General features: G+C 46.1%; 4 protein-coding genes across 12 annotated transcripts in view; 2 read left to right on the top strand and 2 right to left on the bottom strand.

Annotated features, from left to right (window-relative positions):
- Window positions 1-361: 361 nt before the first annotated feature.
- On the bottom strand, window positions 362-2,778 carry LOC120947568 (galactosylgalactosylxylosylprotein 3-beta-glucuronosyltransferase I). Its single transcript, XM_040362990.2, has 3 exons — window positions 2,176-2,778; window positions 1,638-1,995; window positions 362-1,567 (listed from the first exon to the last, which is right to left on the bottom strand). Exons 1-3 carry the CDS (start codon window positions 2,430-2,432, stop codon window positions 1,193-1,195), a joined length of 990 nt encoding a protein of 329 aa, XP_040218924.2. The 5' UTR covers window positions 2,433-2,778; the 3' UTR covers window positions 362-1,192.
- Window positions 2,779-3,383: 605 nt separating this feature from the next.
- LOC120947563 (molybdenum cofactor synthesis protein cinnamon) lies at window positions 3,384-25,683 on the bottom strand. 2 transcript variants are annotated; one of them, XM_040362986.2, is made up of 5 exons: window positions 25,592-25,683; window positions 5,410-5,540; window positions 4,213-5,327; window positions 3,813-4,152; window positions 3,384-3,744 (listed from the first exon to the last, which is right to left on the bottom strand). In XM_040362986.2, the coding sequence occupies exons 1-5, from the start codon at window positions 25,605-25,607 to the stop codon at window positions 3,499-3,501; spliced, it is 1,848 nt and encodes a 615-aa protein (XP_040218920.2). In that variant the 5' UTR covers window positions 25,608-25,683; the 3' UTR covers window positions 3,384-3,498. The 2 variants fall into 2 exon arrangements, with proteins under 2 accessions (XP_040218920.2, XP_040218919.2); XM_040362985.2 differs by lacking the exon at window positions 25,592-25,683 and adding an exon at window positions 5,727-6,118.
- LOC120947564 (beta-1,3-glucan-binding protein-like) overlaps window positions 6,562-25,954 on the top strand; it is a 184,869-nt gene continuing 165,476 nt past the window's right edge. For 2 of the 7 annotated variants that reach the window (XM_049607909.1, XM_040362987.2), the window contains exon 1: window positions 25,651-25,947. In XM_049607909.1, coding sequence (XP_049463866.1) covers window positions 25,651-25,947 — 297 coding nt within the window. Of the gene's footprint in view, window positions 6,878-6,939; window positions 7,977-15,550; window positions 15,860-15,929; window positions 17,235-25,650; window positions 25,948-25,954 lie in introns of those variants that run through there. The other 5 variants (XM_049607912.1, XM_049607911.1, XM_040362989.2 and 2 more) reach the window with 5 other exon arrangements.
- Window positions 17,805-24,875, top strand: LOC120947562 (glutamate receptor ionotropic, kainate 2-like). 2 transcript variants are annotated; one of them, XM_040362984.2, is made up of 8 exons: window positions 17,805-18,552; window positions 18,996-19,168; window positions 19,589-20,614; window positions 20,680-20,886; window positions 21,829-22,190; window positions 22,258-22,798; window positions 22,974-23,123; window positions 24,437-24,875. In XM_040362984.2, exons 1-8 carry the CDS (start codon window positions 18,393-18,395, stop codon window positions 24,740-24,742), a joined length of 2,925 nt encoding a protein of 974 aa, XP_040218918.2. In that variant the 5' UTR covers window positions 17,805-18,392; the 3' UTR covers window positions 24,743-24,875. The 2 variants fall into 2 exon arrangements, with proteins under 2 accessions (XP_040218918.2, XP_040218917.2); XM_040362983.2 differs by lacking the exon at window positions 22,974-23,123 and adding an exon at window positions 23,856-24,005 and having other exon boundaries at window positions 17,816-18,552.

The raw sequence follows: 25,954 nt of genomic DNA, 5'->3' as shown, positions 1-25,954 counted from the left end.
AAGGGATGAAAAAAAATGAAAATTAATTCACGCAAATGATACACGTATGCTGTTCGGATGTAGTGTACTGCCTGTCGTCAGTGATGAGGAAAATTGACTGATAAATAATTAATTTTACCCTCAACAATGAAAGCAATCAATAAAAAAAAACATAAACGTGGCTTTAGAAGGCCCAAATTACAAATAAATGAAAGTAAACCGAAATTTTATTTTATATTGAAAAATCTCCTAACTATACGAAACAAAAAGCTCGAGTGAATCTAATAAAAACTTAAGGCAATTATGATTACCATAGCATTAAATATGAAATTAATATAAATCAATGTCATCATTGTGGTAAATTTTACACACCGTTTCAAAAATGGTTTCATCTCTTAATTAAAATGAGTCGTTTTCGGCTTGGCTTTAATCACACCTAATTTGATCATCATTACTCGCCGACAAATGTTCGCCTTTGGCGCCAACTAACCAGTTGCTAATAAAGAGTGCAATATCTCGTCGAGTTGTGTGAGTTGAAATAAATTAAATAGGTTGAAATTTCTAACATTTTAGCTGCACGCCATACATTTAAAAAACGAGTTGCTGTGGTCCACAATGTTTACCTGTTCCTTACACTACTGTGGTGTCGAGGGGATCTTAACCTAGCTTACAGGGTTTTCAATGATATTATTGACATGTTCAGCGAGTTGTTGATTCGTTCGGGCATATAATTGACACTTTCAGCGAGATATTGAATTGTTCGTAAGCAGGCGTTGACAAGTTCAGCAATTGTGTAGTGTTGTCATTTGTTTTGTTTACACACTGTGCCGCAGGGTTCAATTTTTCATTCTGAAAAGTCCTAAAAGTAGCTAATAATCATTCTCCAAGCTGTTTAATTCATGAATTAGTTAAAACAAACATATTTTTACGAAAACCGTATGTTTACTTTCTGATGAGAATGATCCAAGCTGCAGTCCAAGGGGTACGAAAGTGACAGCTCTATAGTATCGCCGAACTTGTCAACGCCTGCTTCCGAACAATTCAATATCTCGCTGAAAGTGTCAATTATATGCCCGAACGAATCAACAACTCGCTGAACACGTCAATAATATCATTGAAAACCCTGTATCTACTACCATCACCAAGTTAGCGTGCCATTGGGCGCATAAGACGCTTACCGTAGGTTGCATGCGCCTTCTACCGTCTGTCTGTCTTACACCTCCATGCCGTCGTTCGATTTCTTGCCACTCTTTTGCAGTGCCTTCTCCGCGTCGAGCTTCGGCGTTTCGGTGCGGGTGTGCCATACCAGCACATCCTTGCACCGGTTCGCGAGCGGCTGCATGTCATGTACGATCGTGAGATGGCGCAGGATTTCACTCTCCTGGTAGCCACGTTCGACTTCGTAGCTGAACTGGGCCTGCGGGTTTTCCAACAGCAGATCGGAGCTGATTGCAAACCCGGCCATATCGAGCGGGAACGGACGTTCCGGTTTCCAGGCACTGTTAAACCCAAGCACCAAACCGTCCCGGTTCAGCACGGGCTTCTCTACCATCAGCCCGCCAACCAGACCGACGGGCCAAACGCCAACCTGCCAAGAAAGATAAACAGAACAGCATTATCATATCCATTTTGCTCTACTTGGTACATGTTCTCGTTACCTTGCTCCGTTCAATTGTTGACATTTCTTCAAACAGCTCCGTGCTGTACGTATTATCATCGTCCATAAAGTAAACGATCGAGTGACTGGGGGACTCCGGCTCACCAAGGGCATTATGCTTCAACCGGTTCCGTATCCACTTGAGCGCTTCATTGCGCTGCTCCACGCCACGTGGCTTGAGCCAGTTTGGATCTTTGCCTTGCAGCTTAAAATTGGTCGGTGTTTTGGCAAACAGTTGTACGCTGCGCTCCTGCAAACCGCTTCGCCGGAGCAGATTGGTGACCAGGGTGGACGTTTGCGATGCGTCCTCCACTATCACCCAGAACACGTTTGGCACCAAACGGATGACCTGCGAAAGGCTAAAACGAACAATTGGAAAAAGATTAATTTAGCCACAGAACGTTGAATGAAACAAACAAAGAAGTTCGGCTATAGTGTGAATGTCCGCTCCACAGAGGTTAAAGGCTATGTTGAAATATGTAGCCATGGACGTGATGATACCTTCACCTTATGCCTCTCTGTTTCACATGATGACATACCGTGTTAGTTCGGCCTTCTGCACGGGCCTCGCGTAGGTCGGCGTTACCGCGTAGATCGTTGGACCCTTTCGATTGGGCAGAAAGGCGTCGCGTCCTTGACCAGCTTCCCAAGATTCAGCTCCATCCAGCTTTGACCTTGAGAACTGCTCACTTCCCGTACAGTCCCGGCTGGAACTTAGCGAGTAGATGAACAGGATTCCGACGATGGACAGGAATATTATCACGTGCTTACGACGAAAGCGAACTTCTTGATTCATGATGCTGGTGTAATACGGTTGTACGTTGCCGGTGTGATGACGCTACCCAATGCACACTTCTACGATGCGTTACACGTTCCAGGACGGATGATGGTGTGGAGTGGGGGGTGAGATGAACGATACTCCATGCAAGTAGCTGCCCACGGGGTTTTAATAGGAACTAATCATTTCTCCATTCACAATGCACAGTTGAGCGGTCGCACTACGCGCACAATAGCGTGGACCGAACGGAAGCCGGCCGATTAGCGTTCATTTTAACCAAATTAGGGGATCGTCACACGCACCACCACCACATCAAAATTGGCCTTCGCGACGTTGTTTGTTTACTTCGACCGTGCCGTGACGTTCGCTACGACCCATCTCCAGTGTGGCCAGATTATTTTGTCAGATTTCGGCAGGAGCACTGTTTAACCGCCAACGGTGAAGTTCAAATTTAAATGATTTTCTGTGACGAGCAATTCTTGAAATCCACACAACTCACATTATCTACTTATTATAAACAATTAATTTATTATAAAATTTTAACGGATAAGATTTTGAGTTTAAAACGCTTGTAGCATTTTTCAAGTGCCAGGCAAACAAACGTACATCAGCGCGATAAGTAACAAATGAGGATAGCGATCCTTGAAACAGCATCCCAAGCGCCACAGATTAAGCTGAAATGACTGGAAAATCAAATATCTGTGATTTTTGGTAAGATAAATGAAAAATCGATAGTTTTAGGGTGGTCATCTGTGAATCGGTAGGCATATATAAAATCGGTAGAAATACAGATAAATCGGTATTTCTGGTCACTCTGCCCATCTACCGTTTCGGAAGATTTGTCGGAGCTGTCAAAGTTGAACTGTCATTTTGGAGGTTATTTTTGGGATCAAATTTGATCAATCCGTTACAGCAACAAGTGCAACATGAAACGATTTGTGCTTTTAATAATAAAAAAATAGATTGTGATTAGTATATGTATTTGTGTATGTTTATTGTAGAGCAAAATGCATTGCACGTTTAAAGTGTAAGCTTAACGCGTGATGTTTGAAGACATAATTATACGCACACACGCACTATCGATCTACTCGTATCGAGAAATAAAATCCGACCGAAGGACGAGCGCTTTTAGCGGCGTTCCCGCCGTTATGTACGGCTTTGTTTCCGTTCTTGCCGGTAGTTCGAGAAGGACGTCTGCCTCAACAGTGCTCTTCAGGCGACTGCTAATTTGTCCGCCAGTTATGCTTGCCAGGAGTTTGCCGTTTCGTGATACGATCGATGCCCTCGCATACTCCGGTCGTGGGTCGAGCACATATTTTGCATCCAGGAGCTAAAATTAGGCAGAATGGAAGCAACGTTTAGTTGACTTAAAATAGCACCTCGTCGACTCGGGCTTACCTCAACGGTAATCATCGGCAGGCTTGCCTTAGCCGCATTCGGTGCCGTTTCATTTAGCGTGGCAAGATATTGTCGCAGCGCGGGCAACGCGAACAGATGGAAGGTAACGAACGCGGACACGGGATTACCAGGGAGGCCGAAAAACTTCGTCACTTTGCTGGTGGCGTACGCGCACGGCTTGCCCGGCTTCATATTGACACGCCCAAAGATCAGCTCATAGTTGAGCGCTTTTAGCACGGGTTTGACGAAATCTTTATCGCCCATCGACACGCCACCGGTGCATATGATGACGTGAACTGCTCCGGTTAGTGATTCAATTTCCGCTTTCAACGACTCAAAGCTGAAAAAAGAAGCCATTTTAGAGCGATGGTGAAAATTAAAACAAACCCATGCCACTTACTCATCCTTCACAACCCGTTGCTGAATTTCACACTGATCCTCGGTGAACCCGCACTGACGCACGAGCGCTACCAGCATGGTAGTGTTGGAATCGAAAATTTTCCCCTCCAACGAGCTGGCGTCAGCGGCTGCACTCGTGTCATACGGGTGCAGCAGCTCGTCTCCCGTTGAAATGATGGCCACCTTCAGCTTCACCACCGATGCCTTCTCCCCGACGGCGGCGAGCAGCGCCCGTTGACACGCGTCGAGCGGAAACCGGTACTGAAACACCTCTTCCGACATTCGCAAATCGCTACCGATCGAGCGGATGTCAAGCGAGGCGCTTGGTTCGGCCAGTATTTCCACAATACTCTCATAATCGTTCTTGCGCGAGACAAGCTTTGTGTCCTCCACCTGAATGATTGCATCGGCATGCTGCGGGACTGGCGCTCCCGTATTGATTTTGTAACACTCGTCGATGGTAAAGTTTGTCTGCACGATCGCATCGCCGGCGGAAATGTAACCGATTACTTTCTTCATACCCTTGCCACCGATGGATTTCAACGCATAGCCGTCTTTGATCGATGCGCGGAATGGTGGAATATTCACACGACTAAGCTGCTTCCGCGCCGTCTGCACGCTAGGTATGGTAGCGAGAATTTGCCTCAACGCATCGTCCACGTCAATCATGGGGAAAGGTGAATTACGATCATCTCCTCCCTTGCCGGTTGCATGGGGACACACGTGGTACACTTCCTGCGGCACTGGCCCGTCCCCTGTCGCCTGCACTTTACGGTGCGTTTCACGCACCCGCTCTATTTCACCTTCGCTCAACAGATTCAACAAATGTGGCAACACATCCACGATCGATTGGAAGCATTCGCCGACCGCCTTTTTACTGCCCGGGAAGTTAACGACCAGCGTTTTGTTTCGCACACCACAGACCGCTCTCGACAGTACCGCAAACTTCGTCTTCTCCAAGCTGCACAGTGTCATGGCCAGCGTTAGCTGGGGTGCTTCCTTCGTAATAATCGCTCGTGTCGCTTCCGGCGTGACATCGCGTGGAGCAAAGCCGGTGCCGCCCGTCGTGAAGACCGCTCGCACTTTGAGCACATCGCAAGCGTAGATGAGGGATTGCTAAAAGAGGGAAAAGACGATACATTAAACATTAGAGCGATTGTGAACCTTTGTAAGCAAGCCGGGTTCTATTTGAATTTACTTTTATCAAATCCTCCTCGTCCGGAATCAACAGGTAGTTCACGGTGTCCGTCTTCAGCGACTGTTTGATCAATTCCACCAAATGGGGACCGCTCGTGTCGGTTGCTTTACCAGCGGCACAGGAATCACTCACTGCGGATTGAACGAAAGCAAGCAGTCATTGCGTAATTGGAACAGTCTACATCCGTTCACGCCACTATCATCGTTTGCGAGTGTTTCGCTCCAATGATTGGCGTCTCTTATCATAGCTCGCATCATTTACACAACGAATGGAAAGTTTGGTTATGATAAACATCCCGCTCGGAACCACAAACTTACCAGTTATTACTGAAAACATGTTGCAAAAAGAAAGAAATGTCTGAACAGTAAACTAAACCGGACCACAATGATGACCTCGAGAAACAATTACCAGCGGCCTGGACTGTTCGCGGTGCTGCCTTTAAATGCCGCTACCGGTTGTTATTGTTGTGAAATGTGAGCAATTGAGGAAAAGTAAGGGAGTTTTCTACTGTCAACGGTTTTGTTTACGCAGCAAGGTTGGGCACTTCACCGGTGGGGCTGAGACAGGGATACCCGATATTCCCGCGATACCAAACCAACCACGTGGGATGATCGTTGTTTTAGATGTTTGAATTAGTGGAGTGACGAATGTAGCAGAGATGCTCAATGTTCATCAAATCCAAAATATATTTAATAAATATATTTTGACAATTATGATGAAAAAAAGGATCACAACGAAACTGGTTAATATTTGAAAACGAACGAAACGTGATTTGAAGGTTATTTTGGGCTAATTTAACTAGTATGCGAGCAATAAGTATTAACATTGATAATTTTTTGGATTTCCATTGCTAACAGACGAGATTTTTGGACAACCAGGTCTATTCGTTAAATTTGTTGACATCTGACCAGTATAATGGTATTGATTCCCATTCTCTCCGAAGCACTATCCGATTGCGACTGACTGCGAATGACTGTCCGGTTGCGTGGTAATAATAAATATCAGAAAAAAAGTAAAATATCCAAAACTATATGTTTACGTTCAAAACGTGTTCAATAATATTACCAGCGGACCACTCCCTGCGGATGGAACTTATCATACATTTAGTGTCAATATCAGAAATGGTCAATAAAGTATGTTTATGGAGGTACCATCGGCATATAAATAACAACCGATTGAATCTACGGAATTGGAGTTCGGTATCAGAAGTCACCGGTGTAGTTACCCGTAAACAACATTATTAACAAACTGTTCAAAAATGGTCCTCCTGGGTGGTGTTGTGTTTGGCGTGTTACTAACGATTGCATTAGCAAATCCGGATCCCGGTTGTGCCAATTCCTTGACGACCGCTAGCGGCACGAGAGCTAAACCCGGACCGTACTGTTCGTGGGATCTTATCTTTGAGGACAATTTTAATTCGCTTGACTTTGAGACCTGGGAGCACGAGAACACTCTCAGCGGTGGAGGTGTAAGTAAAAGTTCTGTTTTACAACAGTGCAATTTCAAATGTGTCACTCTCTGCCTTTTCAGAACTGGGAGTTCCAGTGGTATCAAAATAATCGATCGAACTCGTACTGCGAAAATGGTATTTTCTACATACGGCCAACGCTTCTCGCTGATGATACGGGTGAGGCGTTCCTGAGCAGCGGTACCCTCAACATCCATGGTTCCGAGCCAGCAAACCAGTGCACCAGTGCAATGAATTTTGGATGTGAGCGTACCGGCACTGCGACCAACCTGATCAACCCCATCAAGAGTGCTCGCGTTCGCACGGTGAACTCGTTCAGCTTCAGGTATGGAACGATGGAGGTGCGTGCCCGCATGCCTACCGGTGACTGGCTCTGGCCTGCCGTTTGGTTGCTGCCCAAGCGCCAAGTGTACGGAACGTGGCCCGCTTCCGGTGAAATCGATCTGCTAGAGTCTCGCGGCAATATGGACTACCGAGGCTCGAACGGTGTTCACATCGGTACGGAACAGTTCGGATCAACGCTGCACTTCGGACCGAACCCCTCGCTGAACGGATGGGAATCGACCGTCGCGTACAAGAACACTGTCGCCGGACAGGGTTGGAACACAGGATTCCACAACTATCAGCTCACCTGGACGCCCGATTACATTCGATTCTCGGTTGACAACCAGGTCGTCACCCAGATCGATGCTGGCACTGGTTTCTGGAACCGTGGAAACTTTGGCAACATTGCACCGGGAACGGAGAACCCTTGGATTCACGGCACGCGTATGGCTCCGTTCGATCAGGAGTTCTACATCATCATGAATCTGGCTGTGGGTGGAACGAACGGATACTTCCCGGATGTTCCGCCGGCAAGCAACGGTAACCGTGGTAAGCCGTGGTCGAACAACTCGCCGACTGCTGCCCGCGACTTCTGGAACGGACGTAACTCGTGGCTGCCGACGTGGCGTATGACCGACAACCGTGGCAAGGACTCTTCGCTACAGATTGACTACGTGCGCGTGTGGGCTCTCTAGCAAGAGCACACATACTTTTAAAATACTAACTATTGTTTATTGAATTAATAAAGTATAGAAGCAAATCCCTTTATTATGTTGCGTATGATAAACGCATTGTACTCGTGGGTCAGTAACATGGTATCCCGTGCAGTGCAGTTTAAAATAAGACCCGTTATCGGATCAGTTACCGGTCCCATGCACATGGTGGCTGTCGATGACGAAATCTTTGACCCGATCTATGACGTTAAATGGGAATAATCTAATGCGAATAAGAAATAACAAACTTTCCCCCTTGATAGCGCTGACTGCATTGTCCATTATTAACCGCACTGACCGTACTGGTGGTAGTATGTGATGTCCCTGTTAGAGGGGGGCCCTATACGCCTTCGTACAAGCGGGGATAATTTTGGTACCCATTGACGGGCTACCTTTGGCACTGATAACGGCAATATGTCTCGCAGTGTGTGCAACGTATCGAAGAAAGGCTATTATCAGCGCGGCCGGTTAATAACGGTGACCACAATCAGATATAGATACAACAGCAACCGGTAAAGCGGTGCGAATCGGTTTATAGTCGTCTGGATGGATGATAAATTTTCGGATCGGTCGAGTGAAACGAGCCGAAATGGTACACAGCACAAGCTCACACAACACCGTTCTATTGATATTTCGTTTATCTTGAGACGTTCTAGAATGGTACATTATCGCAACTCAAGTGGGTGCAATATGGCCCAGGCAATTGTAAGCATCGGACGTATGGCGAAGAGGAGTTCATATGTTTTTATCACTTTCATTTGCCAAACAAATAAAGGAAATTTAAATATAGCACAACCTGCAAAGTGAAAAGGATAGTTTTTAATACTGCGCCCAATTTCGTCTGAGCACGATCCCTGTCAAGATGACCATGGAAGATGTGATATGATCGATTATGATCGAATGGTCCAGTTACAGGACAACAAAATAAATCCTTGGTAGTGTATATTCTCGCCAGTATACACGCAAAGGTTCCATATTTCGCTGCAAAACTTATTAAAACATTTATCAATATTTTAATATTCTAGTTGTGTTGTTGTTGTTGAAGTTGTGAAAAAGCAGTTCACCTCATATAACCTGTCGTGAAGGACGAAGCTGGGACTATATAGTACCTATATAGTACTAGCCGCGTAGTAGCCGCGTTCGAGAGGAAGATGCTCAGAAGGATACTTGGCCCCGTATGTGTGGAAGGACAATGGAGGAGCCGATATAATGACGAGCTATACGAGATGTACGGCGACCTCACTGTCGTACAGCGTATTAAGCTCGCCAGGCTCCGGTGGGCTGGACATGTTGTACGCATGGAAACGAACGACCCAGCCCGAAAGTCTTTTTAGGCCGTCCACAAGGACAGAGGAGGCGTGTAAGGCCCAAATTAAGGTGGCAAGATGGCGTGGAGGCGTCCGCCATTAAGGCCGGGATAACGGACTGGCAGACGAAGGCGCGAGACCGTGAGCGGTTTCGGACACTCCTGAGGCAGGCCAAGACCGCAAAGCGGTTGTAGCGCCGGATAAGTAAGTAAGTAAGTTGTGTTATAGTCATATGTCTCAGAACTTTAACACTTTCAGGCCTTCGTTTAATTAGTTCTTTCAGTGATCGCAGTTTATCACATGCTCTTTGATTATTTGAATTTTTACTTCTTTAATATATCAGTTGATAAAGTCGGTCCCGTGGTACTGTAAACAACTAGCAAGACTTAACAAGCTCGCCACGGGTTCAAACCATGTAAGGACCGTGTCCACCCGCACGTAGGTCTGACTGTTCTGCTACGGGTAATAAATAAGTCACTGATTGATAGCCAATCTCATAATTGGGAGAAGAAGAGCTCCGATTGATATCGGTTGTTATGCCAAAGAAGAAGTACATGAGTCTATATGTTATAATTAATTAAACAAATTAAGTTCATTATTTATTCTTTTGTTTAGTGTTTCAGATCACACATTTCTCAAGAATTTTATTTGTTTTGTTCTTAAGTTGTTTAGTTCTTCATGTACAGGGCCTACATGACCACATAGATCGTTACGCCTCAAGGAAGTTATTTTTTCAGTTTATACTAATTTAGTTCTTTATTTTTTCAGTTCTTTAGGTGTGTGTTGACTGTTTGTTGACTGTTTTTCACTTCGTTCGATCTATAGTTCATTTGTTCATTATTGCTCTAGTTCGTCGTACCGCATTAATGCGAGTTTTCCATTTCCCAGAATGTATGTATTACGGTTGGCTGTGAGAATGGTAACCATAATATCGACGGTTCTGTGGTATAGTCGTCAACGCATACAACTTAAAAGCATGCCCTTTGTTGAATCAAAACTGCTATGGATCGTTAAAAATTTACAAGATTTTTCCAAATTCTACAAATTCATCAAGTCATATCAATTTGATGGTTGATTTTTTGAGGATCGATCATATTCATATTGGATCTTACATCTGAGATATCCAAATTAGTCTATTAAGTTTTGATTTTGGGGCGGTCCCGTGGTACAGTCGTCAACTCGAACGACTCAATAACATGCCCGTCATGGGTTCAAGCCCAGAATGGACCGTCCTCCCGTAGCAAGGATTGACTATCCCGCTGCGTGGTAATGAATTAAGTCTCGAAAGCCTGTATAGGCCGGCGGCATGTCCGCGTAGGACGGACGTTACGCCAAATAGAAGAAGAAAAAGAAGTTTTGATACTTATACTATACAAATAGATGGAAATGTTAAAACAACATTCAATATTATTACGAGCGTGCTGTATGATCACGATTTACGCGTTATTGATCACGAAATGGATGTAATTTACAGGGATGATATAACAAACCTTGCACAACAGTACAAGACATACACCCCAGACTAGTGTTTTTATATGCTTTAGCGACTTTTTTGTTAAAACAACGACGAAAAGCAAACCATCAACCGAGAAATGAACGCGACGAACTTTGATCAAAAAGAACAACGACCAAGCTTCGATGTTAATTCTTTTATTCCTGAGACGCAACTGTACAAGTTCACAATTTTTCGTTCGCTTATATACTACCGTACACCAGTACTGTCAAACCCAAACAACAAAACGTTGCTTATTCTTAACACTCCTCCTCAACGTTTTGACATGTAAAATTCAAGTATTTAGACATATTTACATGTTTGATCGCACCTAAAGGTTTGGTCAGAATGTCCGCTTTCATTTCTGCACTTGGGCAGTACCTGATCTGAACTACATTATTGTCTATTAAACCTTTGACAAAGAAAATTTTAGTCTCAATGTGTTTTGATCGTCTTGTGCATCTACCCGATTCCGCGAAACTAATACATGCTTGATTGTCTTCATATATCACCGTAGGTTCGTTAACTGACTCACCCATATCATTTAATAAACGTCTAAGCCATATTATCTCCTGACATACTTCAGTTAATGAACAGTATTCAGCCTCCATTGAAGACAAACTTACACTAGTTTGGCGTCTACTTGCCCATGATATTACTCCTCCTGCATAAAATACTACGAATCCTGTTGTAGATTTCCTTGAGCTCATATCACCTGCCCAATCAGCGTCTGAGAAGGCTTCCAACTTTTGATTACTTGTCCCTCCAAGATTCAAACACCAATCCTTTGTGCCTTTTAGATATCTGACTACACGTTTTGCAGCAACCCAGTCCTTTTCCGTGGGTTCATTAAACTTTCTGCCAAGAAATCCTACACTAGCGGAAATATCTGGCCTAGCGCAATTAGCAATAAACATCAGACTTCCAACAACGCTTCTATATTTTGTACTTTCCGTCAGCGTTTTACTTGGGTTTTCATCACGTAAAAATCCTACGTCCATTGGAGTTTTTAGTTTTATTTGCATTTTCTAAACCCAATTTTGAAATGAGACCTTCTATATGTGTTTTAGCACTCAAACTAAAAAAACCTTTATCATTTCTAATCACCTGAATTCCTAAAAAATGTTTTACGTCGCCTAGCATTTTAATCGCAAAATGTTTCTTTAATTCTCTGAAAAACTTAGTGATACTGTTTTCATCTTTACATGCGACTAATATATCATCAACATAAACGATTAAGAATACATCGGAACGCACAAACAGACAAGGGTCAGCTTGACTTGCCTTGAAATCCATCTTTTCAACTACATTACTAAGAGTAAGATTCCAGCACCTTGCTGATTGTTTTAAGCCATAAATGCTCCTCCTCAAAAAACAAACTTTATCTTCTTTTCCGCGTTCTTCATAACCAGGAGGTTGGCGCATATAAATTTCTTCTTCTAAATTTCCATGAAGGTAGGCTGTCTCAACATCAAAATGTTTTACAACTAAATTATCTCTACCAGCTATCGCTAGTAATGTGCGAACAGTATTATATTTGGTAACCGGCGCAAATGTTTCATCGTAATCCGTACCGTATATTTGATTAAAACCCTGCGCAACTATTCTTGCTTTGAATCGCACTACCTGTCCTTTTTCATCTTTCTTCATTTTAAACACCCAACGACTCCCAATCGCTTTCTTACCCGCCGGTAAATCCACCAAACACCATGTGTTGTTCTTTTCATGCGATCTTAGCTCACAGTCCATAGCCGCTTTCCACGAATTAGAGTTGGTCGAATTCATCGCCTCCGCCCACGTTGTCGGCTCTTCTTCGATGTGTGCAACACCAACGATGAACTCGTCCAAGTAACTCGGCAGCTTTCCGCGAGTTTCGCGTACAGGCAAATTACTCACCGCATTGTCCTCGTCGGTCAATTGTTCATCGAAGTCAGCGTATGGATCCAGAAACTCAGTTTCTCCGGAATCCAGCGATTGTTCATCCTCTCCATCCGATGATATTGTTGCATTTTCGACACAATGAGGAGCTGTATCGAAAACAACAATGCTATTGTCTTCGCTCTGGCTACTCGTGTGGTCCTCACATTGGCTGCTTGGATGCTCGTTTTCCAGGAATCTGGCATCACGACTCACTGTTATTTTGGCCGTCTTTACGTCAACAAAACGGTATGCCTTTTGTTCTTCAGAATAGCCGATAAGTGTGAGTTTCTTCGCCTTGCTCGCAAACTTTACACGCTTATTTTTGGGAATATGTACCCAAGCACTACAACCATATGCCCGGAGATGATCCACTTTTGGTTTTCTTTTGAACCACATTTCGTATGGAGTATTATTCACCGCGTTGGATGGCAAACGATTTTGCAAGTAAGCCGCACAAATTACTGCTTCCCCCCAATATGTTTTGTTCAAACCAGCACCCAAAAGCATCACGGTTGTCATTTCCTGCAAATACCGGTTTCTTCTTTCTGCAACTCCGTTTTGTTGCGGTGTGTATGCGGTTGATGTTTGCAGCAAAATACCTTCTTTTCTATAGAAGTTTTTCAATTTTTCACTTGTATACTCTCCGCCTCCGTCCGATCGAATCACTTTTGGTATTTTCCCGAGCTGATTTTTCACTAATTTCACAAAATTTATTATCTTGTCACACGCATCCGATTTCGAACGCAAGAGATACACATATGTGTATCGACTGTAATCGTCGATTAGTGTTAGGAAATAACGATTTCCACTCGGGGTTTCGACCGGCATGGGGCCACACACATCACTGTGCACTATTTCTAGTATTTCGTTAGTGCGTCGCTCAGCGCATTTCGGGATCTTTGTTCTAGACAATTTTCCCTCCAAACACACTTCACAAGTGAAATCACACGCGCATGTTTTTACACCAGCACCAGTACACATATTTTTCTTGAACAAATTTTGGATCGCACTATTTTCACGGTGGCCGAATCGCTTATGCCACTGATGCACACAACAATCTCCATTATTCTCGCATACAACGTATGCTGATTCTGTACGGTGCGTGTATAGGTTATTGCGCAAGGAACCTTGAATCATACAAACGTTGTTTTTGTGAATTTCACAGGACTCCTTTGTGAAGATTACTTGATAACCTTCCTCACAAAAACAAGCAACTGACAGCAAATTACTGCGTAAAGTCGGCACAAATAATACGTCTTTCACAAAAACTTTTCCTTTAGTGCCACTTACAGCACACTGTCCTAGACCTGTTGCTTTTATCGTTTTTCCATCCGCCAATGTAACATGTACGGCATCATGCTTGGAAAAACTATCTAACGTTTGAAACATCTTGACGTCGTTGCACATGTGCCGGCTGGCACCACTGTCAATTATCCAATTATTTCCACTCATCGCAGTCATAAGGTTTGCAAATACCTTTTGCTGTCCTTTATTCTTTTTGAACTTTGGACAATCTCGCCGAAAGTGTCCAGGTTTGCGACAATGATAACATATCACTTTGTCTTTTGGTGATTGAACGCTAAACGCAGTTTCATCCGTTCCAACACTGGCACCACTCTCAGACCTTCTACGATATTCCTCACGCAATTTGTTCATTGCGAATTCCGAAGTCAACTCGGCTTCAGGGCGATTTTCCAGGGACACTATCAGGCTATCATACGATTGCGGTAAACTCGACAATATTAGCGCCATAAACACACGATCCTTGAGTCCCTCATCTACTGCTTGTAGACGTGTATGCAGTTTTACCATTTCATTGAGATGAGCCGGTAAATTTCCATCCTCTGGAAGTTTAAGGGAACATAATTTCCTTAGCACGCATAGCACTGATGGTAGCCCGCTACTCTTATGAACAGAGCAGAGTGAGTCCCACATTTCTTTCGCGGTTTGCTTATTCATAATATGAACCAGTTGGTTATCGTCCACCGTTGCACTAATCACTCCACGTGTCTTTGCATCACCAGTTTTCCAGTCATTAGTCGGAATTTCCGGCTTAGCATCTATCACATACTTGGATAAATCTTGCCGCAATAATTCCATCTCTACACGGAATTTCCAAATTTCAAAATTATCCTCTCCCAAACGAGGGAGTACCACTTGCAAAGACGTCATGATTACACCGGAGTTTTTAATACAACAGAACAATTACTGGCGCAAACACTGGGTCCATAACCTGTTAAAACAACGACGAAAAGCAAACCATCAACCGAGAAATGAACGCGACGAACTTTGATCAAAAAGAACAACGACCAAGCTTCGATGTTAATTCTTTTATTCCTGAGACGCAACTGTACAAGTTCACAATTTTTCGTTCGCTTATATACTACCGTACACCAGTACTGTCAAACCCAAACAACAAAACGTTGCTTATTCTTAACATTTTTTACCATAGAAAGTTGCTTTAAGTATTTCTATATTTCGCTAACCTGTGAAATCTGCTATCTTTGTCAATATCTCCGCCCATATGCGCCTTACATGTACTACACAGAAGTCTGTCGATAAAAGGATTTACTGCCGATTAATTTTATCACCTCTCACTGATGCGTTAATGCTCTCCCTCCAAAGCGCATGACCAATCACGGATTGAACTAGAACACTCCAGCGTACATTTTTGCCCTAAATAAAGCGGCACACGGTTCCCTTAGTTCCTGATAACCAATTGTAAAACCATCATCACAAATCTTTGCGGGGTAGCTCACAATGACCTCAGCAGTGCAATAAAAGTCAAAGTTCGCACGATAAGATCCAGTCGCACAGGGAGACGCCGATCACGTTAGCGAGTGTGCGGTAGGATTAGGAAAGGAATTCGTGTACCCCCTGTCAGTGTGGAGGTTTCTATAAAAGCGTAGCCAGCTGGTGATATCCAGTACATACAGTGTCTGGTACCCGAAAACACTCGGGTCACTCCCGCGTTCTACTCGTAGGTTGACGAGAAATAGCTACGGAAATGAAGCGAATTAGCGTTCCTTTGGCCGCCCTGCTGCTGGTGGGACTGGCAGTCGCGTTGGAAGAGCAGAGCCCGAAGTGTACGGTTTCTGTGACGACTGCTAGCGGTACTAAGGCCCGTGCTGGGCCGTACTGCACGGGAGAGCTGATCTTTGAGGATAACTTCAACACGCTCGACTTTGAGACCTGGGAGCACGAAAACACTCTCAGCGGTGGAGGTGTAAGTAATCATAGCAGTTACCTTTGCGTTGTTGTCCAGGTTGTCTCATACGCGTACGTTCTCTTCACAGAACTGGGAGTTCCAGTGGTATCTTAATCACCGTTCGAACTCGTACTGTGAAAATGGTATCTTCTACATCCGTCCGACCCTGCTTGCCGACGATACGGGTGAGGCGTTCCTGAGCAGCGGTACCCTGAACATCCATGGTGGACAGCCGGCCGATCAGTGCACCAGCGCTATGTTCTGGGGATGTGAGCGTACCGGTTCTCCGACCAACCTGATCAACCCCATCAAGAGTGCTCGCGTTCGCACGGTGAACTCGTTCAACTTCAAGTACGGACGGATGGAGGTACGTGCCCGCATGCCTACCGGTGACTGGCTCTGGCCTGCCGTTTGGTTGCTGCCCAAGCGCCAAGTGTACGGAACGTGGCCCGCCTCCGGTGAGATCGATCTGCTAGAGTCTCGCGGCAATATGGACTACCGTGGCTCGAACGGTGTTCACATCGGTACGGAACAGTTCGGATCAACGCTGCACTTCGGACCGAACCCCTCGCTGAACGGATGGGAATCGACCGTCGCGTACAAGAACACTGCCGCCGGACAGGGTTGGAACACGGGATTCCACAACTATCAGCTCACATGGACGCCCGATTACATTCGATTCTCGGTTGACAACCAGCTCGTCACCCAGATCGACGCCGGCACTGGTTTCTGGAACCGTGGAAACTTTGGCAACATTGCACCGGGAACGGAGAACCCTTGGATTCACGGAACTCGTATGGCTCCGTTCGATCAGGAGTTCTACATCATCATGAATCTGGCCGTGGGTGGAACGAACGGATACTTCCCGGATGTTCCGCCGGCAAGCAACGGTAACCGTGGTAAGCCGTGGTCGAACAACTCGCCGACTGCTGCCCGTGACTTCTGGAACGGACGTAACTCGTGGCTGCCGACGTGGCGTATGACCGACAACCGTGGCAAGGACTCTTCGCTACAGATTGACTACGTGCGCGTGTGGGCTTTGTAAGTGCGTGACTTCAAAAGTTCGCAGGGAATTGGATTTTAATGCTACTAGGGGGGAGGGGAATGGGATTTATCAATAAACATATTAGCCTGTAAGAGGCAACGAATTTAACAAATGGCAGTGTTTGATTGGGAAATAATTACGCTCGACATTGTTTGAAAATCACGCAAAAGATCCCTGCAACACGCGTTACAGTTCATCAACATTAGTTGTCGCCTTACCGCTGGTGTTTGCCTTCCACTCAGACATTCAAAAAACGCGCGCATGTATGAGATGACCCTGCACGTTAAACCGCCACACACTGAAGCGTACCTTCACCTTTGAAAAAAAAAAAAACAACAAGCGCAATAAACGATGTAGTAATCGGCATTTTCTCTTCAATCTGAGACCCAAGCGTCCCACATGGATGAAGGAATGCTCGCAAAAGCGGGGAAAACAACGGCCAGCATGGTTGTTGTTTAAAAATATATCACACGTTCGAAAGTGTTTGTATGTGTAATATGTCTGGTTGAGAAAAAAAAGAAAAAAAAAACACGGAAGAAAACTGCAAAGTAATGGGAAAACCCTCCTCTTGCTGTTTAGAACGCTGCACGATGCCAAAGGTGTGTGTATTTGTGTAACAAATAGATGCGACAATATTAGAAGAAAAACATTCACATTGGGTAAAACCCTAGTTGATTTGGAATAAAAATTGAAAAATGAAGATATTTTATATTATATGTTTTGTTTTAAAGATTAAAATCTACAAAAAACCAGATAAAAGCAAACAACAATTAACCAACATCGATGACGCACGATCAAATGTAAGCAGTAAGCGCTTTTGAAGATGAAAACAAAACATAATAATGCCTTTAGATAAATACTTATATGTATAAAACCTTAAATTGTTTTAAAATAAGAAGAAAAAATGATCAACATAAATTGCTCCCATGGTGCTTCGTGGAAAGTGTGCGACATGTGCAACAAGTCATTTTCCTCAAACGCACGCGTGTCGCCATTCGTTACGGAACGTCGTAGAGAGCGCGTGTGGTAGTGGACGGTAATATCATAGAAGCAGCTGTTCTTACGGTGTGAGGCAGAGCATTTTACTTGAAAGTGTGACACAATTTGAGTGAAAATTGCACGTGAAATCACGAGAAATAGTGGAAAAATTAATTACGAATTCTTACTTACGATGGTTTGATTATATTAGAGTATGATCGTGCTCTAAGATCGTTTTGTGTGACAGATGGCGTGATCCTCGTTTGCTACCATTTAATTATCGTAGTATCGTGCAGTAATGTAACAAAAAGTCATCATATGCAAACATACAAGTGAAAATCGAATCAACGAATTTACATTTACACGCGCGCTATTACATAACGCGGCCAGCGGGAAGTCCGCTTCCGTAAAACCCAGTGCTTCCTGTCTCGAGATCAACCTGTCAAAACGCAACCCCGTACAGTGAAAGCGAAAAGTGATCTACATTCAGTTTCAAACCACTAGCACACGCTGAAAACCAGTATAAAAATGATCAATGTGATGGAAAATAGTGAATCTCGTCGAAAAATGCGACTGTTTCCTATGTTTTTGCACCGTTTGCTTGTCGTTGCGTTTGCATTTCTTCTAATAGGCCCTACCGATGGTTACAATGGTGATTTCGATGAACCAGTGGAGCATATTAAAATCGGTATGTTATGCTTGATGGTAGTTGATGGTAAAAACCGTGCAAAGTTTTTCTTTAAAATTGGCCTTAAAATTGTCAAACGATGGTCAGAATTAAACGAACCCGAAGCACATGCATTCCAATTTGCTTGGTTAAAAATACACAACCATGCATTAGAATATTGGTACGCCGGCCGCCACCGTCTCTTCCCGTTTGTGCTGTGTGGCAGTGACTCGAAAAAGACCATACCGTGCCCGACCTAGATTCCTCCAAAAATAGGTGAAATATCGTACAGGAAGACACGCCTGTCTCGGGGCGTTAGTGTGGCGCTATATAAATCATTTCACGATATTTGAACCCCGTCCGTCCGTGAAAAGTGTGTTCTGTGTGCATTAGGGAAATTCGCTCGCGGTTCAGTTCAATTCAAAGTTGGAGCTAATATACTTTATGTCTTCCATTGCTTGCAGGGGGTCTGTTTGATGGCGACACCGATGACGCTGAGCTCGCTTTCCAGTATGCGGTAGAGGCGGTCAATAATGAGAAGCTGTCGTATTCCAACTATCAGCTGGAGGCACAGGCGGTGCAGGTTAAGTACGGCGATCAGTTCGATGTATCGAAGAAACTGTGCCGCCTGCTGAAGGTAAGATCGAGTTGAAAGTCAAAGCTCGAGCTCGTTTGTTTACATGAGAGGAGTTAATCAACAATCGCAACTTCACCCGTTGATCATGTGTTTGATGATCGAATCATATTGAATGTAAACGATCTGAGCCATAAACAACGACTCAAACGTAATCAAATAAATTGTACCGATTGGCGCCAGACATGGTGAACGAAGCAATAAAATGGGAAATGCTCTACTAAGGGGCGAAGGAAATTTGCACTCCATCCCAGGGCGTACCACTTAAACCTCCCTTTTAATGGGTGAAGAATTTAAAGTGGTTTCATGATTCTTGTTCCTATTTTGCCTTGATCGTTTGTCGGTTGTTGATCTTGTACTCAATTTTAAGTAGTTTTCCCTTCAAATAGGCATTACATTAATACTATCGATGCACTTTTGCAGACCGGCGTAGCAGGTATCTTTGGCCCATCCTCGCCCAAATCGGCCCTCCACGTGCAGAGCGTGTGCGACGAGAAGGAGATGCCGCACATCGAGACGCGCTGGGACGCGTACACCAAACTGCCCACCCTGAACCTGCACCCGCACCCGCACATTATGGGGCGCGTCTTTCTCGACCTGGTGGTGGCGTTCGAGTGGAAGGATTTTACCATCCTGTACGAGTCCGGCCCGTGGCTGCCGGGCATTTCCGATCTGCTGAAAATGTACGACCCCAAGGGTTATACCGTGACGGTGCGGCAGCTCGATCTTGGGCTAAACGGCAACTATCGGGCCGTGTTGCGGCGTGTCAAGCTGTCCGAGGACAAGCGCATCATCTTGGCCTGCTCGATCGAGTCGATGCCGGAGGTGCTGAAGCAGGCACAGCAGGTCGGATTGCTGACCGATCACCATCAGATCATCATCACCTCGCTCGATCTGCACACGATCGACCTGGAGCCGTACCAGTACAGTGGCACCAACATTACCGGCGTGCGGTTGATCGACCCGGAGGAGGAGAAGATTAAGCAGGTGGCCGACTTCCTGAACGCGTCCCAGATCGCCAAAACGCTCGAGCTGCACGATGGGCTAAACCCGGCCAAGATGCGCGTCAAGACGGCACTGATGTACGATGCGGTGCTGCTGTTTGCCGAGGCCCTGAAGCACCTGATCGGGAGCGAGCCGCCCCGCCTGCTCGAACCGATCTCGCTCAAGTGTGACGATCCGACGACCTGGAAGAATGGGTACAGCGTCATCAACTACATGAAGAGCTCCACCATCCATGGGTTGACGCGCAGCATCAAGTTCGACCATCAGGGCCATCGGTCCGACTTTCTGCTGGACCTCATCGAGCTCGGACCGGCTGGGCTGGAGAAGGTGGGCGTGTGGAACTCGACCGAGGGGTTGAATTTTACGCGCAAAACGGAGCAGGCGGCCCATGCGATGGATGACGGTACGCTGCAGAATCGTACCTTTCTCGTGCTGACCGCTATCGTAAGTAACCGGCAGTGATGGGGAGATGGCGATGCTAATGGAACATGTTTTATTTCCCCACACAGTCACCACCGTACGGTATGCTGAAGGACTCTCCGATCAAACTGTCCGGCAACGAGCGCTTCGAAGGCTTCGGTATCGATCTGATTCACGAGCTTTCGCTAATGCTCGGCTTCAACTACACCTTCATACTGCAGGAGGACGGTGTGTACGGGTCGCTCAATCGGGACACCAAGAAGTGGAACGGTATGGTGCAGGAACTGCTCGAATGGGTAAGCGCTATTGTTACAGTCAGTGCTGCAAAATGTTATAAGCATCACAAGATTTTCACCAACGAAAACAATTAACACATTCGTGGTGGCTTGATGATCATTGCTGATACTCAATGAAAGTGCGTCATGACATGCCGAACACTACATACGAGTGCTTGAGTCAAACGCGAAACTCTGACTGGCAAACCGAGTTTAATGCCGGCGCAAGCATAATCACGATTTTTTTCTGGCTATGAACTGTTCGTGCCAAATTCCACTGTTTCAATCACCAACACTCAAGACTGACACGAAGCTCAAATCAGCTCACTTGCACAACTGAGATGATCAGACACGAGACTCAAACAGTTGATGGATCAATCACATGATTAGTGACATTTTGCTGTCTGCTTTGATTGTCTATCAAACAGGTCAAACAGCGCAAAAAAAAATATGTTCATTATATTTCTTGGAATCACTCGCAAGCACCGCATATCTCCCATGACTATCGTGATGATCACCAACACAAAATGTCGCGAACAAGTGACTGACCAAGAGTGCGTTGCACACAATATCACAAAGCATGTGATGGTCGCACCAACTGTTTGAGTCTCGCTTCTGATCATCACAGTAGAGCTCGTGACGCTATCATGATTTTGTTTCAGTCGGAATTTGTCATGACTTTGTCAGTGACATTTTGCAAAACTGATCACAGTAAAAAAAAAGTCATGACATAGTAACTGACCAAGCGATGGTCGCAAAAATGTCATGAAGCATATATTGGTCAAACTAATCGTTTTGAGTATCACCTCTGATTATTACAATTGAGTACGTGACGCTGATATGGATTTTGTTTCAGTCAGATTTTTGCATGACATTGACAGTGACATTTTGCAGTACTGGTTACAGTAAGAACTCTTTGTGACACATTTGAACCGCTGTTCCCTGTTTCTGTTCCACTTTCAGCGTGCCGATCTGGCCATTACCGACCTCACGATCACCTCCGATCGCGAGAGCGCGGTCGATTTTACCATGCCCTTCATGAACCTCGGCATCTCGATTCTGTTCCGCAAACCGACCAAAGAGCCACCGTCGCTGTTCTCCTTCATGTCGCCGTTCTCGAAGCAGGTGTGGCTGTACCTGGGCGGTGCGTACATGATGGTATCGATGTCGCTGTTTGTGCTGGGCCGCATCTCGCCGAAGGAGTGGGACAATCCGTACCCGTGCATCGAGGAGCCGGAGGAGCTGGAGAACCAGTTCAGCTTCAGCAACTCGATGTGGTTCACGATCGGCGCTCTGCTGCAGCAGGGTTCGGAGATCGCTCCCAAGTAGGATCGTGTGCAGCGTGATCTCGCTCGATGGATGTACACTTAAACGATTTCTGTTCCGTCTCAGGGCTCCGGCGACGCGTGCCGTTGCGTCGATCTGGTGGTTCTTCACCCTCATCATGGTGTCGTCGTACACGGCCAACCTGGCCGCCTTTCTCACGGTCGAGCAGGTCGTCTCGCCGATCAACAATGCGGAAGATCTGGCCGCTGCCGGCGGGGCGGTGAAGTACGGTGCCAAGCGGGACGGCAGCACAATCAGCTTCTTCAAGGACGCCGAGTACGGCACGTACGCCAAGATGTACCAGTTCATGATGGCCAACCAGGACCTGCTGACGTCGTCCAACCCGGAGGGGCTGCAGCGCGTCAAGACGGAAAACTACGCCTTCCTGATGGAGTCCACCTCGATCGAGTACATCGTGGAGCGGGAGTGCGACGTGACGCAGATCGGCGGTTTGCTCGACGACAAGGGGTACGGCATCGCGATGCGCAAGAACTCGCCGTACCGCAGTGCGCTCAGCGAGGCGGTCCTGCGGCTCCAGGAGCAGGGCGTGCTGACCTCGCTCAAGCGCAAATGGTGGAAGGAAAAGCGTGGTGGTGGCGCTTGCGAGGTAAGCTATGGTCCAAACCCATCCATCGATTTTCGTGTTTTTTCTCTCTTTCTCTGTTTCAGTCTCCCAGAGTCTCTCTTTCTCTCCCTCGCTCTTTTTGGATAATATGTTCATTATTGCCGGGAAGTTCATTTCCTCCTAAAGTTTTGTTCACCCTATTCATGTCCTTCCTTAGAATACGATGGAGGAAGGTGGTGCACTTGCACTTGAGCTGGCAAACGTCGGCGGTGTGTTTGTGCTGCTGATCGTCGGCTGTGTCGCGGCACTGTTTGTGAGCTTCTGCGAGATGCTCTGTGACGTGCACCGGCGCACGCGCGAATTGAAGGTGGGTCTGGTGGGCAGGTGGTCCCTATTCCGGCCCAGTTCGCTCCCCGACCCCGTCCCGATCACTTCAGTAATACTCTCAAGCTTTCGCAACGCAACACGGCTTACACACGAACCGGGGGGTTTGTTCGGGACGTTTGTTTACTCTGGCACTTTTGTAATTCGTTCCCATTCAGATCTGTCCGCTTGCCCGTGAGCTGTAACTGGTTTTTTTTTCTTTTATTCTTATAGTCAGTAGTGATTGTAGTAGTTTTAGTAGCAGTAGAAGTAGTGATAGTAATGTACTTTAAAGCCTTTTACCTGACCATCTTGGCAGCTGTTGTTGCGAGCAGCCAAACCTTCCTATTTCCAGCATTTAAGGACACTCCACACCATCTCTCTATAATATCCTGCCGACATTCCAATGTACTAAGTAAATGCAGTCGTATTCCTTACCTTGCCAAGTAGATAAGTTTTAATGGTGATCCTATGTATAGCTGAAAGCCTAAAAACCTTTCGGCAACTCCACTACTGCTGAATTTCGCCTCTCCATTATACGATCCACTAAGATGAGATTCGTTGCAATGCCCCATAACTCAGAATTGGAATCCTTTGGAAACCTTTTAATCGTTTCGAGTCCCTCCACCTTACTTCGCTCTACCCTACACCCTCCCCAAAATCCTCTGAAAATGTGTTTGCTGTTTACCCTGTTACGCTACCCCTGTTTCACATCCCCGTGACCCCGTTTTCACAGCAAAGCACTAGCGAGGACGGTGCCGAGGAGCTCGACATGGACAATGTGGGTGGTGTGTTTTTCGTCCTGTTTGTCGGTTGCTCGTTCGCCAGCCTGTTTGGCTGCTGTGAGCTGTTCTTCGTCATTGCGCACCGTGCTAGGCGGCACAAGGTAACTACTGTTTGCTGTTTCCACCATGCCTATCCGTTCCTATCTTGTATTTTTGCTTTCGTGTGTTACGATTAATCGCTTATCGGATCGCATCGTTATGCGACATTGAACACCATTGTTTGGCATATGCTTGCAGCAGCGTTTGAACATACATGTGTAGCTAGATTAAGCTTTTTTATCGCTAACTGACCAATTGCCTGCCCCGAGCTTGAATTTTCGTATGAGTGTTGGTGTTTCTTTTTAATTTTATTTTTTATAAACTATTTCATTATAAAAAAACGCTGCTACTAGCTTTAGAGAGCTTTTCTAAACAATAAAAATAAAAATCCTACCGAGGAAAGTATTTTTGCACCTAATCCGTGCTGTGACTAATTCGATCCGTTTTTCTCTCTCCTTGCATACGGTCATGGTTTATTCACACCCATGCACAGGTACCGTTCCGGGAGGAGCTGATGGCCGAGCTGCGCTTCGTGGCCAAATGTCACGGCAATACGAAACCGGTGCGCCACCGCAAGAGCTCATCCGCCTCCGGCCCGAACTCGCTCGAATCGGGCATGGAATCGGCGGAGCAGTCGGCCACCTCGAGCAAACAGGACATCTCCGGCAGTCCGACCGGTGCGGCTGGCGCGGACGAAGCTGACCGGGACGCCGAGCTGGAAAACCGCCAGCGAAGACAGAATGGTGGTGGCAAATCGGCCCTTAATGGGAGTGCGCGCAAGATCAAATCGGATGAGTGAAAGTTAACCGGACCCGGTAACGGATAATCAGTTTCGGGTGTTGGTTGTGCTACATTTGTAAAAAAAGAGAAGTTGATTTGTTTAACAATAAATATCTCACAATCCGCTAAAACGGCTTGCCCGCGCAAAGACACGCGACCACAGATTTCGATTTGCACTGCCACACCCGGTAAGTCATTATGACGATTAAATGGACAATTCTTTCTCCCCCACACCGGTTGGATTATCTTGAAATCATTGAAATAAATTTGCACTTACACAAAAGCCTTCCAAGTGATTGTTTTAAGCAAGGTTGCGTGGGAATAATAATAAACGAAACATTATCGCCACACCATCAGAAGATCAATCATAACGCCTTTTGTCAAACTGGCCGGTTTTAGCTCCCGATAGTACGGTGCAGTACCGGTTGATTACGACGCCGTAATCAAATGAGACAGATAATCTTCGCACACACTCTCCCTACTTCCATTTTGCGATGACGCTAATTGCGAATCGGATTGCAAGCGCAGCAAGCAATCCTGCTGAAAATGCTACCGATCCTACGCCACTCGGTGTCGGAAAATCGGTCTGCCGGTGTGTGTGTCCGCTCAACCCCACGCGTCTCTTTCGTGGTGGTACTGATAAGATAGACTTTATTGAGCAGCGAATGGCTCGTTCAATACACCCATTCCAATCCACCCCCCCCCCCCCCCCCCCCCAACAATTCACTATCACTCACTATCACCGATAAATGACCGCCGCTATGCTGTCCAAACGGCGTCATCGGCATGCGAGATGCGGGCTAAGGAAACCGGCCTCAGGCGATAGGAGGACGCCCGCACGCGAGGAATATAAAGACGAATCACTTACCGGCGGGTGTTTCCATTCGCGTTTGTTTTGCTGGGTGGGTAAGGTGCTACTGCTACAAGATGAGGTCCTTTTTCGACCGCAGAACCATCCCGCTGCTGGTGATTATAGTGGGACTGTCGGCGGCCCTGATTGCCGTTTGCATCGATGCGTACGCCGGTGACGACGACGAGGTCGAGCGTCCCTCCGTGCCCGATGGTGAGGCACCGCTCGCGTGTGATCGTGCCTCGGTAACGACGGCCAGCGGTACGCTGGTGAAGCGCAGTGCCTTCTGTCCCGGCGATCTTATCTTTGAGGACAATTTCGACCGGCTGGATCTGGAGCGGTGGCAGCACGAGGTTACGCTTGCCGGTGGTGGTGTAAGTA

This window comes from Anopheles coluzzii, chromosome 2, assembly GCF_943734685.1.
Source record: "Anopheles coluzzii chromosome 2, AcolN3, whole genome shotgun sequence".
NCBI classification, from domain to species: domain Eukaryota; kingdom Metazoa; phylum Arthropoda; class Insecta; order Diptera; family Culicidae; genus Anopheles; species Anopheles coluzzii.
Note: the sequence above shows the minus strand (reverse complement) of the source record. Positions and strands in the feature narration are given on the sequence as shown.